The sequence below is a fragment of the Molossus molossus genome, unplaced genomic scaffold, assembly GCF_014108415.1.
Source record: "Molossus molossus isolate mMolMol1 unplaced genomic scaffold, mMolMol1.p scaffold_m16_p_15, whole genome shotgun sequence".
Taxonomy (NCBI): domain Eukaryota; kingdom Metazoa; phylum Chordata; class Mammalia; order Chiroptera; family Molossidae; genus Molossus; species Molossus molossus.
In genome coordinates, this window is record NW_023425350.1 from 15,687,774 (window position 1) to 15,701,318 (window position 13,545).

The 13,545-nt window shown below is 39.2% G+C and overlaps 1 protein-coding gene across 4 annotated transcripts in view; it reads left to right on the forward strand.

The window, feature by feature from the left end:
* The window catches only part of RAB10 (RAB10, member RAS oncogene family), an 83,625-nt gene extending 72,884 nt beyond the window's left edge, over positions 1-10,741 (forward strand). For 2 of the 4 annotated variants that reach the window (XM_036262310.1, XM_036262312.1), the window contains exons 4-6: positions 518-607; positions 1,632-1,733; positions 10,627-10,741. In XM_036262310.1, the coding sequence (XP_036118203.1) occupies positions 518-607; positions 1,632-1,733; positions 10,627-10,713 (279 nt within the window). In that variant the 3' untranslated portion in view covers positions 10,714-10,741. Of the gene's footprint in view, positions 1-517; positions 608-1,631; positions 1,734-4,273; positions 6,782-10,626 lie in introns of those variants that run through there. The other 2 variants (XM_036262311.1, XM_036262314.1) reach the window with 2 other exon arrangements.
* Positions 10,742-13,545: the final 2,804 nt, after the last annotated feature.

The following is a 13,545-nucleotide window of genomic DNA, read 5'->3' on the forward strand; positions in this document are numbered from 1 at the left end:
ACGTGAAAAGGACACATCGAGTGGCTGCCACCCGCACGACCAACCAGGGCTGGGGACAAACTGCAACCAAGGTACACGCCCTTAGCAGGAACTGAACCCGGGTCTCTCTGGACCACAGGCCAATGCTCTAACCGCTGAGCCAAACTGGCCAGGGCTTGGTAGAATTTTTAATGAATGTTTCTATAGAGTAATACCATTATTTAAAATCATGATACAGCTTGGATTTAGGTATGCATGAGATTCTGGCTTCAGATCTTTTGCTTATATCTTTTTTTGGTGAGAACATATCTAGAAACTAGATAAGCCTATATAGTGGGAAAGTAATATTTGACAGAGATTTGTCTTTGTTGTATTTCTTTTCTAGGTAATTTAAGAATTTATGTAGGCTTTTAGCTTGGGATGGTTTAGGGTAATTCAACCTATTGAAATAACACCATAATTGAGAACAAGTCATTTTGGGGAAATATTAAGCCATTATTCATGGTAGTGTGTAAATAAAATTTTTATTCCATTTCAGCATGCCAATGAAGATGTGGAAAGAATGTTACTAGGAAACAAGTGTGATATGGACGATAAAAGAGTTGTACCTAAAGGAAAAGGAGAACAGGTAAAAATTTCTGAATGAAACTAGTGCTTATCATTTGAGTGAATTTATTTCAGTACATAGCTAACAAGTATAGAATTAAATATGTGGCAGTACTATGTTAAGCTTTATTTATACTACAAAGAGGGGAAAATACGAAGTAGTGTTTCACAATTTTTAAATGTAAGACATTAAAGAAATGTATCAGTTAATTATTTCATAATTTGACAGTGTGGGGTTTAGGGGTGCTGTCTACTCAGTCGAAAATCCACATAAAACTTTTGACTTCCCAAAAACTTGACTACAGTTGTCCCTTAATATCCTCAGGGAATTGGTTCCAAGACCCGCTATGGACAAAAATCCTAGGATGCTCAAGTCCCTTATATAAAATGGCATAAGATAATGGGCACAATTGACCCTTATATCTGCAGATACAAAACCCAGGGATAGCCCTGGCCGGTTTGGCTCAGCGGTTAGAGCGTCGGCCTGCGGTCCTGAGAGACCCAGGTTCGGTTCCCACTAAGGGCGTGTACCTCAGTTGCAGTTTGTCCCCGGCCCTGGTCGGTTGTGCGGGTGGCAGCCACTCGATGTGTTCCTTTCAGATCGATGTTTCTCTCTCTCTCTCTGTTCCTCTCCCTCCCTCCCACTCTACCTGAACAAAAAATGGAAAAATGTCCTCGGGTGAGGATAAAAAAACAAACAAAAAACCCAGGGATATGAAAGGCTAAATATATATCTACTGGAAAAAAATCCATGTATAACTGAATTGTTACAGTTCATATTCAAGTTGTTTTAGGTCAACTATACTTTTAGAATATCTGAAGTAAAACTCTTAAAATGAAGAGAGGATTCACTTATTCACTTATTACTTTGTTTACTTATTTTTTAAGAGCTTGGCTGCTTGAATCTTGGCCCATTTAAATCTGTTTTATATAACCTAGTTGAAACTGCTGCCTTTACTGTATTACTATTTCCTCTAAGATGCTAAAGTCATCCATTGGCAACCTATACTTGATAATTTTATAATGACATTTTGCTTCTATTTTAGATTGCAAAGGAGCATGGTATTAGATTTTTTGAGACTAGTGCAAAAGCAAATATAAACATCGAAAAGGCCTTTCTCACATTAGCTGAAGATATCCTTCGAAAGGTAAGTTTCTTTTTGTACTTACTGTTAAGGTGCCTGCCCAGTGTCATAGTTGAATATTTGGTCTTTTCTAAAGTACTAGATTTACATACAGAAATTGGTCTTGGGTAGCACTGTTTCAAAATGTTTACCCATCACCAGTATCTAATCCTTCAAAGTGAAGTAAGGAATTGGGAGAAAAGAGAGCCATCTAGAAATCTGTAGGATCTGGTCAATAATAAAAGTTAATATTCTGAACTCTCACACTTAACTCTCTCGTCCTCAATTTCCAACTCCTTTTTTTCCAGCTTTTTGTCTGGTCCATTGTGTTGTGACTTTTCTGTTTACTTTTGGATTCATTTCTCTTACACATTTTTTACATTTCCATAGATAATTTTTAAAAATTTAAGATAGAGGGGAATGTATTCTGTAGTTATTACTACAGAATCACTATTCTTCTGTGTATTCTCAGATGTGTCAATAAAGGGCATGCATATACTATATACTGAATAAACACTAAATCCACCCCCAAATTTTATTTAGCCAATCATTTCAATCTGTGATGTAAAAAATAATAATGACGATGTTGAAAATGTGACTTCAGGGAATTCATTTTGCTTCAAGGTTAGTTTCTATGTTTCATTTGTGAATCCCAAAACTTACCAGTACAAGTAACTTGTAGCAAAATTGGGAAATTGGTTTTCATATTTTCTCTCAAATGACTAGATTTGGTTATGAGTCCTGAATTCCCTATTTAGTCTGTGGTATATTTATATGCAAATAAAATTAGAGAAAATCTCACAGAAATCCTAAAGGGGAAACAGACATTGTATAGGAGAAAATTTCATTGCTTCTGGTAACCTTTCCATTTTTATATTTGAAATATTAACTTTTTTTTTTCCAAAAACCAAATCATAGAGTTAAAAAATGTATATATCTATAAAATGTAAACTGTAATAGAGATGGTATATCAAATAAAATATCTAGCAAAATTTCTGAGAAACCAAGCAGCTGAATTTTTTTAGAGTGAAATGTTGTCTGTTAACTATGATTGAGTATTCAAACTGGATAAAGTAGTTACCAGGTATTGTTGTTCAGAGTGAGTATAAAACAAAATTTGTGTCCTTCCACGTCTGCCAACAAACATCCTGCATATTAAGTCTGATAGCTATGATATATTGAGTAGTACAAAGCAAATTAAGCTGTAATATGTGTAGTGTGATCTTAGTTTTAAAAATTATATTTGGTATCATATGTATACATGAAAACACATGTTTGGTTATGTTTAACAAATAAAGATCTGGAAGGATATATACCAAACTCTTAAGTAGTGAGTACTCCAATGGAGTCACTGCAGTAAGAATAGCGGGATATAGGACAGAATCACTAATTGGTGGAAAGTACTTTCTATTTCAGAGATTGGTGAGTCACAGTGAAAAATTACTTCAGTATTTATAGAACTTATAAAATTTGTTGAAATTCCCTTGTCTCTGTATTCTTTCTCTTTCTGGATATTTTTGTCTTCTCCATCATTTTTTATTTCTTTCTGTCCATACTGTGTCCCTTGATCTTGTCATCAGTCTTTGCATATTTTAAAAACTAGTGCTGCCTTTGCTGGTGTGGCTCAGTTGATTGAGTGTTGTCCCATGCACCTAAAGGTCGCCAGTTTGATTCCCAGTCAGGACTTATACCCAGGCTGCGGTGTTGATCCCTGATTGGGCCACATATGGGAGGCAACCAATCGATGTTTCACTTTCTCTTTTCTCTCCCCCTTTCCCTTTATCTCTCTAAAAGCAATAAAAACATATTTTTTAAAAAACAAAACTAGTCATTAATATAAACTGTGTCCCCATTGAGGTAGAGCTTCCTTGTTATCATATTAAAGATTAAAAAGTACGGATACATCAATAAATAAAGTTCTTAACCTAGCATCTTCCACATGTAGGCAGCCCCAAATATGAGGTAGCATTATTTTCATACACTTTTCAGTCTGGTAATACAAATTAAAACGTCAAACATTCTCTTTCTTAACAAATTAGATGTGGAATATACAGTAGTGGTTTTTGACTAGCAACTTTCTGCACAGTACTTTCTCTCCTGAGTTGATAAAAGAAAAATACTGTAATACAAACTCCAGTTTTACAAGGCAAGCAACTATACACAAAAAAAACGGCTATTTCACTTTCCTGAAGTTAAACATGACCTAAACATTGGTTTAATGCAAATATTGATGATAATACTTTTTAGGTACTGAGTACCCATGGGTCTAGGCTAGGAGATAACAAACCTCTCTGCAAAATGTTAGGGGCAGAGAAGATTTCAGAAGCGTTATAAAGGAGTGCTGGGAGGCCTGTAGACATTTCACAGTTTGGAGAAAAGGGCAAAATGAAGATCGAAAATAAAACTTCCAAATCTTTATTTTGCACAGGGTAGGAAACCTGTCTTGTGACTGTAATTGCATTTTGTTACATAAATTTAACATTTATGAGAGTATTTCTGTTGAATCTTGATTTATCCGTGGCAATGATTTTTCATGGGTTACTTTCCTTGTGTGTTTGTTCCAGACCCCTGTAAAAGAGCCCAACAGTGAAAATGTAGATATCAGCAGTGGAGGAGGCGTGACAGGCTGGAAGAGCAAATGTTGCTGAGCGTTCTCCTGTTCCATCAGTTGCCATCCACCACCCTGTTTTCTCTTCTTGCTGCAAAATAAACCACTCTGTCCATTTTTAACTCTAAACAGATATTTTTGTTCCTCATCTTAACTATCCAATCCACCTATTTTGTTTTTTTTCATCTGTGACTGCTTGCTGACTTTATAATTTTCTTCAAACAAAAAAAGTATAGAAAAATCATGTCTGTGACTTCATTTTTAAATGTACTTGCTCAGCTCACCACTGCATTTCAGTTGTATTATAGTCCAGTTCTTATCAACATTAAAACTTATAGCAATCATTTCAACTCTATTCTGCAAATTGTATAAGAATAAAAGTTAGAATTAACGATTTTATTTTGTACAACAGTGGAATTTTCTGTCATGGATAATGTGCTTGAGTCCCTATAATCTATAGACATGTAATAGCAAAAGAAACAAACAAAAGCCAGGAAAACACTCATTTTCACCTTGAATATGTAAATGGGGTTAATTTTGTCCTGTGCCTTATGTGGAAAGGAACTTTGGTTCTTCCTTTTTTGTTTTGATGGAAGCATGTGCAGGAGACATCATCCAAACATGAACATTAAAATGTTTATGGTTTACTTGGCTGTAATTTTCAAAGTAGTCAATTGAGGACAAAGGATAATGCAGAATTAACAGCTTTGGTTTGCTGAGTCTCAATTTAAGTGGCCTTGATATTTAAATAAACTATTCCTGCCACTGGTTCTCCTCGGCCACTTTCTCCTTGTGTTTGTCTTCCTGCATGCTGCTTTATTTACTTCTCCCTCCCCACCACCTCATGGTATGAGTTATTTAAAAATGAAAGGGGCAAACTAGTAGGTTTATCAAGTTTAACATAAAGCACTGGTTTAACTTGCTAAGTAAACAAAGAAAATTCTAACTGCCTACTAGTCAAATGTCAGTTAATTGTGTGTTCCCCTCATTTAGTCTCTTCCCGAAAACTACTGCCCCAGATTCCTTCATTTGCTGTTTGACTTCATGTTCCTCTTTGTTCCCTTCCTGTCTTAACCATTGAGTTTATGAAATGGAAGAGTTAATTGCATGCACTAGTGTTTGGAGGGTGTTGTGGTTTGTCTTTCTAATTAGGTGTATAGCCTATTCACTTTCCTAGAATAAATCTTTAACCTAAATTTGAGTAGTCTCCATTTTGACAACTCCTCTAGCAGTTTGGTAGCCCAGTAAAGGTTGTTTTTAAAAGGTGGGAAGGAGGAGTGAAATTTATTAACATATTTGCCAAATATACTGAGATTTGGCCTTCAAAGAACACTTTTTCAGTGTTAAGTTATCTTTACCTTAAGATTTAGAAATACTTTAGTGTATTATTAATTTTAAGGCCTCTTAACATACCTTTGGAAAACTTGTATTACTATGGATTCAGAAAAAGACCAACAAAAGGCTTTTCATGTCAAGATAAGATTTCTAGCTATCTCTAAACCTGTCATTGTTTTTCCCCCCACTTCATTTTTCTAGTTTTGCTTCGTTGCTTATCATTAGGATAGGGTAAGTTAAGTTTGCTATGCTGCTAGCATCCTAAGATGATACCTTTGTTGAAATAATTGTGAATAGCATGATTCATTTCTAGCAGAGGCTGAGTTTAGGACAGCAGCTTCCATTGAAAAGTCTTTCTGTGCCGTGGACAGCATTTTAATGCCCTCTTGGCTCACATAAACAATATAGGGACCTATCTGCTATGAAGACCCATGAATTTTTCAGATAGTGCCCTAAAAACAGTTTTATATGCCTGACTGGTGGTTGTTCTTAGGATTTCCCCCCTCACTTGACTTTATCATTGTTTACTACTAGTAAAAGCAGCATTGCCAAATAATCCCTAATTTTCCACTAAAAATAATAATGAAATGATGTTAAGCTTCTTGAAAGTTTTAGGTTAAACCTACTGTTGTTAGATTAATTTTGATGTGTTTGTTGCTTTCCTTTATCTGGAATGTGGCAGTAGCTTTTTTATTTTTAACCTTTAATCTTTATTCAATTCAGTCAGTGACTTAAGGTTTGAGAACGAAACACTGGGATTTTTGGGTAACAGACTGACAGTTTTGTTTGCATAATTATAATCGGCATTGTACATAGAAAGGATATGGCTACCTTTTGTTAAATCTGCACTTTCTAAATATCAAAAAAGGGAAATGGAGTATAAATCAATTTTTGTATAACCTGTTTGAAACATGAGTTTTATTTGCTTAATATTAGGGCTTTGCCCCTTTTTCTGTAAGTCTCTTGGGATCCTGTGTAGAAGCTGTTCTCATTAAATACCAAACAGTTAAGTCCATTCTCTGGTACTAGCTACAAATTCGGTTTCATATTCTACTTAACAATTTAAATAAACTGAAATATTTCTAGATGGTCTACTTCTGTTCATATAAAAACAAAACTTGATTTCCAACTGCGTGGCTTGGTTTTCATTTATTTATGGAGTTGAAGTTGGAGGATTACTTTGGAAAATGATGCAGAAATGAATATTAGAGGACAGAAGTAGAAGGGAAATAACTTTCTCAACCTAGGGAAGACAATTTCAAGAACTGTCTTTGGTAAGAAACTACATTAAAAAATAGGCATCTCTAGGACATTATAGCAAAATCATCCTGGTGTCAAAAGAGATACCACACAATTCTAGTCACTTCCCAGCTAGCAGTACCAGAATGTACTCAAGGCCAACTGCAACTGAAGTCCGCTGATTACCCCTGGGCACTAAGGTAGGCTCTCTATACTGGAAGATGAATCCTTTTAGCGGTGACTCCTCTTACCTGAAAAACACAAAGTATTTCCTACTTTTTTGGTAAACCATAGTGTGAAAAGTATTTTTTAAAATCCTCACCCAAGGATATTCTCAATTGATTTTTTTAGAGGGGGGCAGAGAGAAACAGTGATTGGTTGCCTCCCATACACGACCAGACTGGGATTGAACTGGCAACCTTTTGGTATACTGGATGACGCTCCAACCAACAGAACCACCTGGCCACAGTGAAACATCTTTTTTCATATATAGTGTGGAAGGAAATGTTTAATCCTATATTAAGGCCTTATTAATCAATAAAGATGATTATTTGGCCCTGGCTGATTTGGCTCAGTGGTTAGAGTGTCAGTCTGCAGTCCAGAGAGACCCAAGTTCGGTTTCTGCTAAGGGCATGTACCTCAGTTGCAGTTTGTCCCCGGCCCTGGTTGGGTTGTGCGGGTGGCAGAGCCACTCGATGTGTCCCTTTCACGTCGATGTTTCTCTCCCTCCCACTCTATCTGAACAAAAAAATGGAAAAATATCCTTGGGTGAGGATAAAAGAAATAAAGATGATTATTTGTTGACAAGCCTATCTGTGCTAGAAGGGTGATGTGTAGAGATTGTCTCGTACTGCAGTGTCTATAAGAATCACCTGCAGTATTTTACTAATTTTTTTTTATCCTCACCCAAGGGACATTTTTCCATTTTTTGTTCAGACAGGGCGGGAGAGAGGAACAGAGAGAGAAAGAAACATCAAGGTGAAAGGGACACATCGAGTGGCTGCCACCCACATGACCCAACCAGGGCCAGGGACAAACTGCAACCGAGGTATATGCCCTTAGCGGGAACCGAACCCGGCTCTTTGGACCACAGGGCAATGCTCTAACCTCTGAGCCAAACCGGCTAGGGCCTGATTATTTATTTTTTTAAATTTTTTAGAGAGAAAAACATCAGCTGCCTCCTGTATGCTCACTGGTTGAGCATCGACCCATGCACCAAGAGGTTGCTGGTTCGATTCCTGGTCAGGGCACATGCCCAGGTTGTGGGCCAAATCCCCAGTGCAAGGCATGCAGGAGGCAGCCAATTGATGTTCTCTCTCATCAGTTTTTCTCTCTCCCTCTCACTCTGAAATGAATAAAGAAAAAAAAAATTTTTTTAAGAAAACAGTATACAGCTAAGCATGTACAAGAGCCTATACATACAGCTAAGCATATACAAGTGATCTAGATTTTCTTTTTTTTTTTTTTTATCTTCACCCAAGGACATTTTTTGATATTTTGTTCAGACAAGGCAGGAGGGAGAGAGAGAGAAACATCGATGTGGAAGGGACACATCGAGTGGCTGCCACCCACACAACCCAAACAGGGCCGGGGACAAACTGCAACCAAGGTACGTGCCCTTAGCAGGAACTGAACCTGCTCTCTTCAGACCGCAGGCCAATGCTCTAACCGCTGAGCCAAACCGGCCAGGACCAGATTTTAAGTACTGTATTAACAAAAAAACAAGTTCAGTTGGGCAAGAACAGTTGAAATAGTTGAAAGAATGAAGAGCAAGAATAGTTGGGGTGGCTCTTTGAGGGAGGAGGGACATGAATTGGTTCTTCAATATATAAATTGATTGGCTAAGGGCAACGGGAGGGTTAGAAGGGCTCACGGGCAAATCAGAAACAAGCTGATGTGAGAAACCAGAAGTCCAACTGGACAGTGTGATAGGCAGGAGACCTGGTAAGCCTTCCAGAGGAGTGAGAGCAGTGTGTTTGAGGGAAATCAGTCTAGATAGGTTGGAAGAGAAACTGAAGTGTTCTAGATACAACATATGAAATTGTGTTGACATTTAAATAGGACCCAGGTAAAAGGTTGGCAGAGGGCAATGCAGGGTTGACATTCAAGGGAATAAGACTATTGCTTTCCCATTAGAACCTTTGTAGGTGCTGTGGCACTCAGGTTCTTTCGGTTACATCATCAACCTGGTGAAGTAGTACCCAATTTACACCATTAACTCAGATTCATTTATTAAAGGTTGCACAGCCAGTTCATGCTGGAGTTTTTTTTCTTTATTGATTGTATTGAGAGAAGAAGGGAGAGGGAGAAAGAGATGGATGAACATCAGTGAGAGAGAACATTGATTGGCTGCCTCCTGCATGCCCCCCACTGGGGATTTGGCCCACAACCTGGTCTTGTGTCCTGACCAGGAATTGAACTGGTAAACTCTTGGTGCATGGGCCGACACTCAACCACTGAGCCACACCGGCCAGGCTGGAGTTGGATTTTGAAACCAAGCCTGACACCAGTGACCATTCATAGCAGTTTCTCAGGATAAGGTCCTGAGGTTTGGTCATGATGATCATAATGGGGGTAATAAACATGCCAGAGCCAACAGCAAGATAGAATGGTAAGAGTGTAGTCTTATCTATTTAATGTAATCACTTAGCCTACTTTTGGGTACCTTCTAACAGTAATGAAAACTACTTAGCTCAGTTTACTACTGTTTTTGCTTTAAACCTTATTACCCCTCCACTTTGGTATTTGTTTCCTCCTACTTTAAACCATCTTTTGACGGAAAGTAGTAAAGGCATTTGCTTTTCACAATTGTCTTAATTGGCTTTCTGAGGCTAAAATTTCAGAAGGTCTTTGTTGAATCAGTGAAGTGGTGAAATAACTCAAAAAATATAGGGAAGGGAAAAGGGAGGCAGCTGGGTATACTTTATGCCAGTCTCCCAGATGGATTTGCGATAGTTGAAATGATTAGTGGTACAGTACGACTCAATCAAATATCCAGCCACGGAGGGGAGATGAGGGCTCTGAGCTTCTCTGGGGCGCTGAACTTAGGTCTGAGATGGGGACAGGAAGGGTGATGTAGTCCCAATTCAACCAGTTAAAGAGAGCGTACCGCCCTGGCCGGTTTGGCTCAGCGGTTAGAGCGTCGGCCTGCGGTACAGAAAGAGAGCATACCAGTTGGTAAGGACAGAACATCTCTAGCACAAAATTCATAGGTTTCTGCCATTAAGAGTTACTTACAAAGTGAAAAGGTCTCCAGTACAAATTCATAAAAATGCATTCATTTGCTCATATGCCTCTATCACTTTTTGAATTTCAGTAAAAATGCAAGAGTCGATTTTAATTGATGGTGATACTTCTACAGGGAGCTTAAATAGTAAAGTAGCTTTATGGTGATTCCACTTGATATAAACAGAGTTTATTGCTTCTGAAAGAAAGGGTAATTAACATTATTATTAGATTGTGAAATGGTCTCAATTAGTCTTTTGAATGGAGCTAGAGGGGAGTCAATCTAAGATTAAGCTCTCAGGTGAGTGCTTGAAGTGCAGGGTTTTAGCGCTAAATGAAAAGGAGGGTCCATTTGCTTTAGACACTGGAAATTCAGGAAGCAGAGTTGCTATTACCAGGAAAATGATAGGACTCAAAGGAGAGGCCTTTTCACCTGTGCTTCTTCTGAAGCGCCCAAAGGATTTCATTAAAGCCTCTTAAGTTTCACATCCTCAATCACAAACAATTTAGGTCTGGAAGATTTTGAAGACGTGGAGTGAAACCACCTGGATGAAGATGCTAACTGAGCCAGCTCACTGGGATGAGAGACAGAGCTGAAGTAATCTACACGGTATGGGCTGCTGTTCTGTGCTCTTCTCTATGGTGTCCACATTCCTGCAGCTGGGAGAACACTGGCCCCTGAGCTGTTCGCTCATCCCTCTTAATCTGCACAAGCTAAGCTCTGTTTTCCCTTCTAACAGGCCTTAAGTATTACCTAGGAAATAAATGTTTAAAGAGAATTGTTCAGCCCTGGCAGGATTGGCTCAGCAGTTAGAGCACCGGCCTGTGGACCAAAGAGTCTCGGGTTCAATTCCGGCCACGGGCACGTACCTGGGCTGCAGTTTGTCCCCCCGCCCCGGCCCCAGTTGGGGCTGTGCGGGTGGCAGCCAATCAATGTGTCTCTCTCATATCGGTGTTGCTCTCTCTCTCTCTCTTCCTCCCTCCCACTCGGTCTAAAGATAAAATGTAAAAATATCCTTGGGTGAGGATTTAAAAAATAAAAATAAATAAAGAATTGTTTAAAGATCCTAGGATAGGGATGGCTTTTCCAGTTTAAATTCTAGGTCACTCATGTGGGAGATTACATAAATTTTTTTTAACTTATTTTCTAATCACTCAGCTTTGAAACCTCAACCACTGATGATTCTTCCCCTCACTGTTGCCTGGTACTGTTCAGTTTTCCTACATTATCTTCCATCTTCCCTTTGGCATACCCACGCCTAGTGGGTGCTTGTACCTCTCTTCTGGACCACTGCACTAATTTTATAATTGATCAGCTAGTCTTGGTCTCCCTCGCACAGCCTTAGTCTATCTTGCACAGATCAGAATGTTAATCTTCCAAATGTCCCTCTTTCCCGTTCAAGACTCTACATTAAGGATCTGTCATGGTTTATCGTAGTGAGTCACTATTCAAGCTGCCAGGAAGATAAAGCAGTGAGTTGAACCGACCCAACAGTTGAGGACCTTCTCCAGCCCCAACCCATTGTTACAGCCTTAACTTTCAACCAAAGTGCCACACAAATTCACGCAGCTGTTTATAGGCCTCAACAGAGGTCCGGCAACAGCTTCTGCCACCGCTCTGCTTAGTGAACATCCTCTGTAACAACTTTGGCTCTTAGTTGCAAACTGTACGAACCAACTTTGGCTAATTAAAGCAGTGGAGGACAATTATTAAAAGGATATTTAAATTGAATTTTTATAAGAAGGTGGTAGCAGTGGCATAATTTTTCATTTTGCACAAACCCATAACAATACAGCAACTGGGATAGAAAAACTAGTTGACAGGGTAGTCCCACAAACCCCCATGGTAAACAAAGCACAAACACAGCAGGGAGGGGCAAACCTCTGACAAATAGGAGCTGCATCACACCAGTGTCTGCAGAAGAAAACAGAAGCAAAGGGGCATCTGAGGAATGTAGGAACTCCCAAGTAACCAGCATGTGCTGGAAGGCTGTGCAAGCCCATTTGAGAGCTGTGGCTGAACTTCAATAATAAATGAGCATAGAGGATCCACGTCACACTGTCTGAAGACTACGACAGTCTGGGCACTTTTCCCATGAAAAGGAACCAGGGCTTCTCGAAGAAATGGTGGATTAAGGAATTTGTGGCAGGAAATGTATAAGTAAAAAAAAATTTCTGTCACATTACAGAAATTTTCAAAACCTAAGGATGTGTCATTTGGGAGTCCTGAGGAGGCCCACCCTGGCCAAAGAGGACATTTGGGGTTTTTTTTTATCCTCACCCGAGGACATTTTTCCATTTTTTGTTCAGATAGAGTGGAGGGAGAGAGAGAGAGAGAAACATCGATGTGAAAGGGACACATCGAGTGGTTGCCACCCGCACGCCCCAACCAGGGCCGGACAAATTGCAACCGAGGTACATGCCCTTAGCAGGAATCAAACTCGAGTCTCTCTGGACCGCAGACCGATGCTCCAACTGCTGAGCCAAACCGGCCAGGACCAAAGAGGACATTTTGAACACACTAAATATGTTTAAGTTAACAAGTCTATTATGATGCCACACACATACCTCTAGTCTAAGTGATCACTTTTGGAGGATGCCTGAGGTTTCCCACTCCAATGGTAAATAAAAGAATCAAGAATTTATCTTAACTTCTGTTGATGTAAGGACATCCAAACCCGTAGAGAATTTAAAAAAAAAATTTTTTTATTGATTTTTTTAGAAAGGGAGAGGGAGAGAGAGAAACATGGATGTGAGAACAGAACATTGATCAACTGCCTCCTGCATGCCCCCTACCAGGAATTGAGCCCACAACCTGGGCATGTGCCCTGACTGGGAATCAAACTGGCAACCTTTCAGTACATGGGACAACATCCAACAAACTGAGCCACACTGGCCAGTGACCATAAAGAATTTTTATAAAAATTTATTTGAGCCAAACAGAGGACAGATATGGAAACCAGACCTCAACTGAGACTAAGAAAAATGCTTCTTAGAATGATACTTTGCTGCAGCTTCTCTTCTGCATTTGGAGGGAATGTGAGGAAGATTACATTGAAGGTGGGAGAGACTAAGGTGGGGACTGGGTTACAGGCTAGTTAAGATTAAGTGCTCTCTTGAGGGTGGTTTTGCTTGAGGGGTCCAAAAAGAGGCATTTCAAAGTTGTTCACCCAGAGAAGCACAGAAACAATGGACTGGGCACTTAAAGGCAAAGATAAACCTTTTACTAACAATTATATGCCTGGGTGTGACTTCCCACCATGACCTGCCCAGTTAAGAATTTATGATCAGATCACCCTGTGAAGTGACTCTCCATAGAGCCCCCTTTTCATCCACACTTCTCTAAACAGACTACATTACTAGTAACTAAAACAGGGAAGGGGACCAGAATAAGCTATTGTGGTATATACATTACTGTGAGCTGATGCA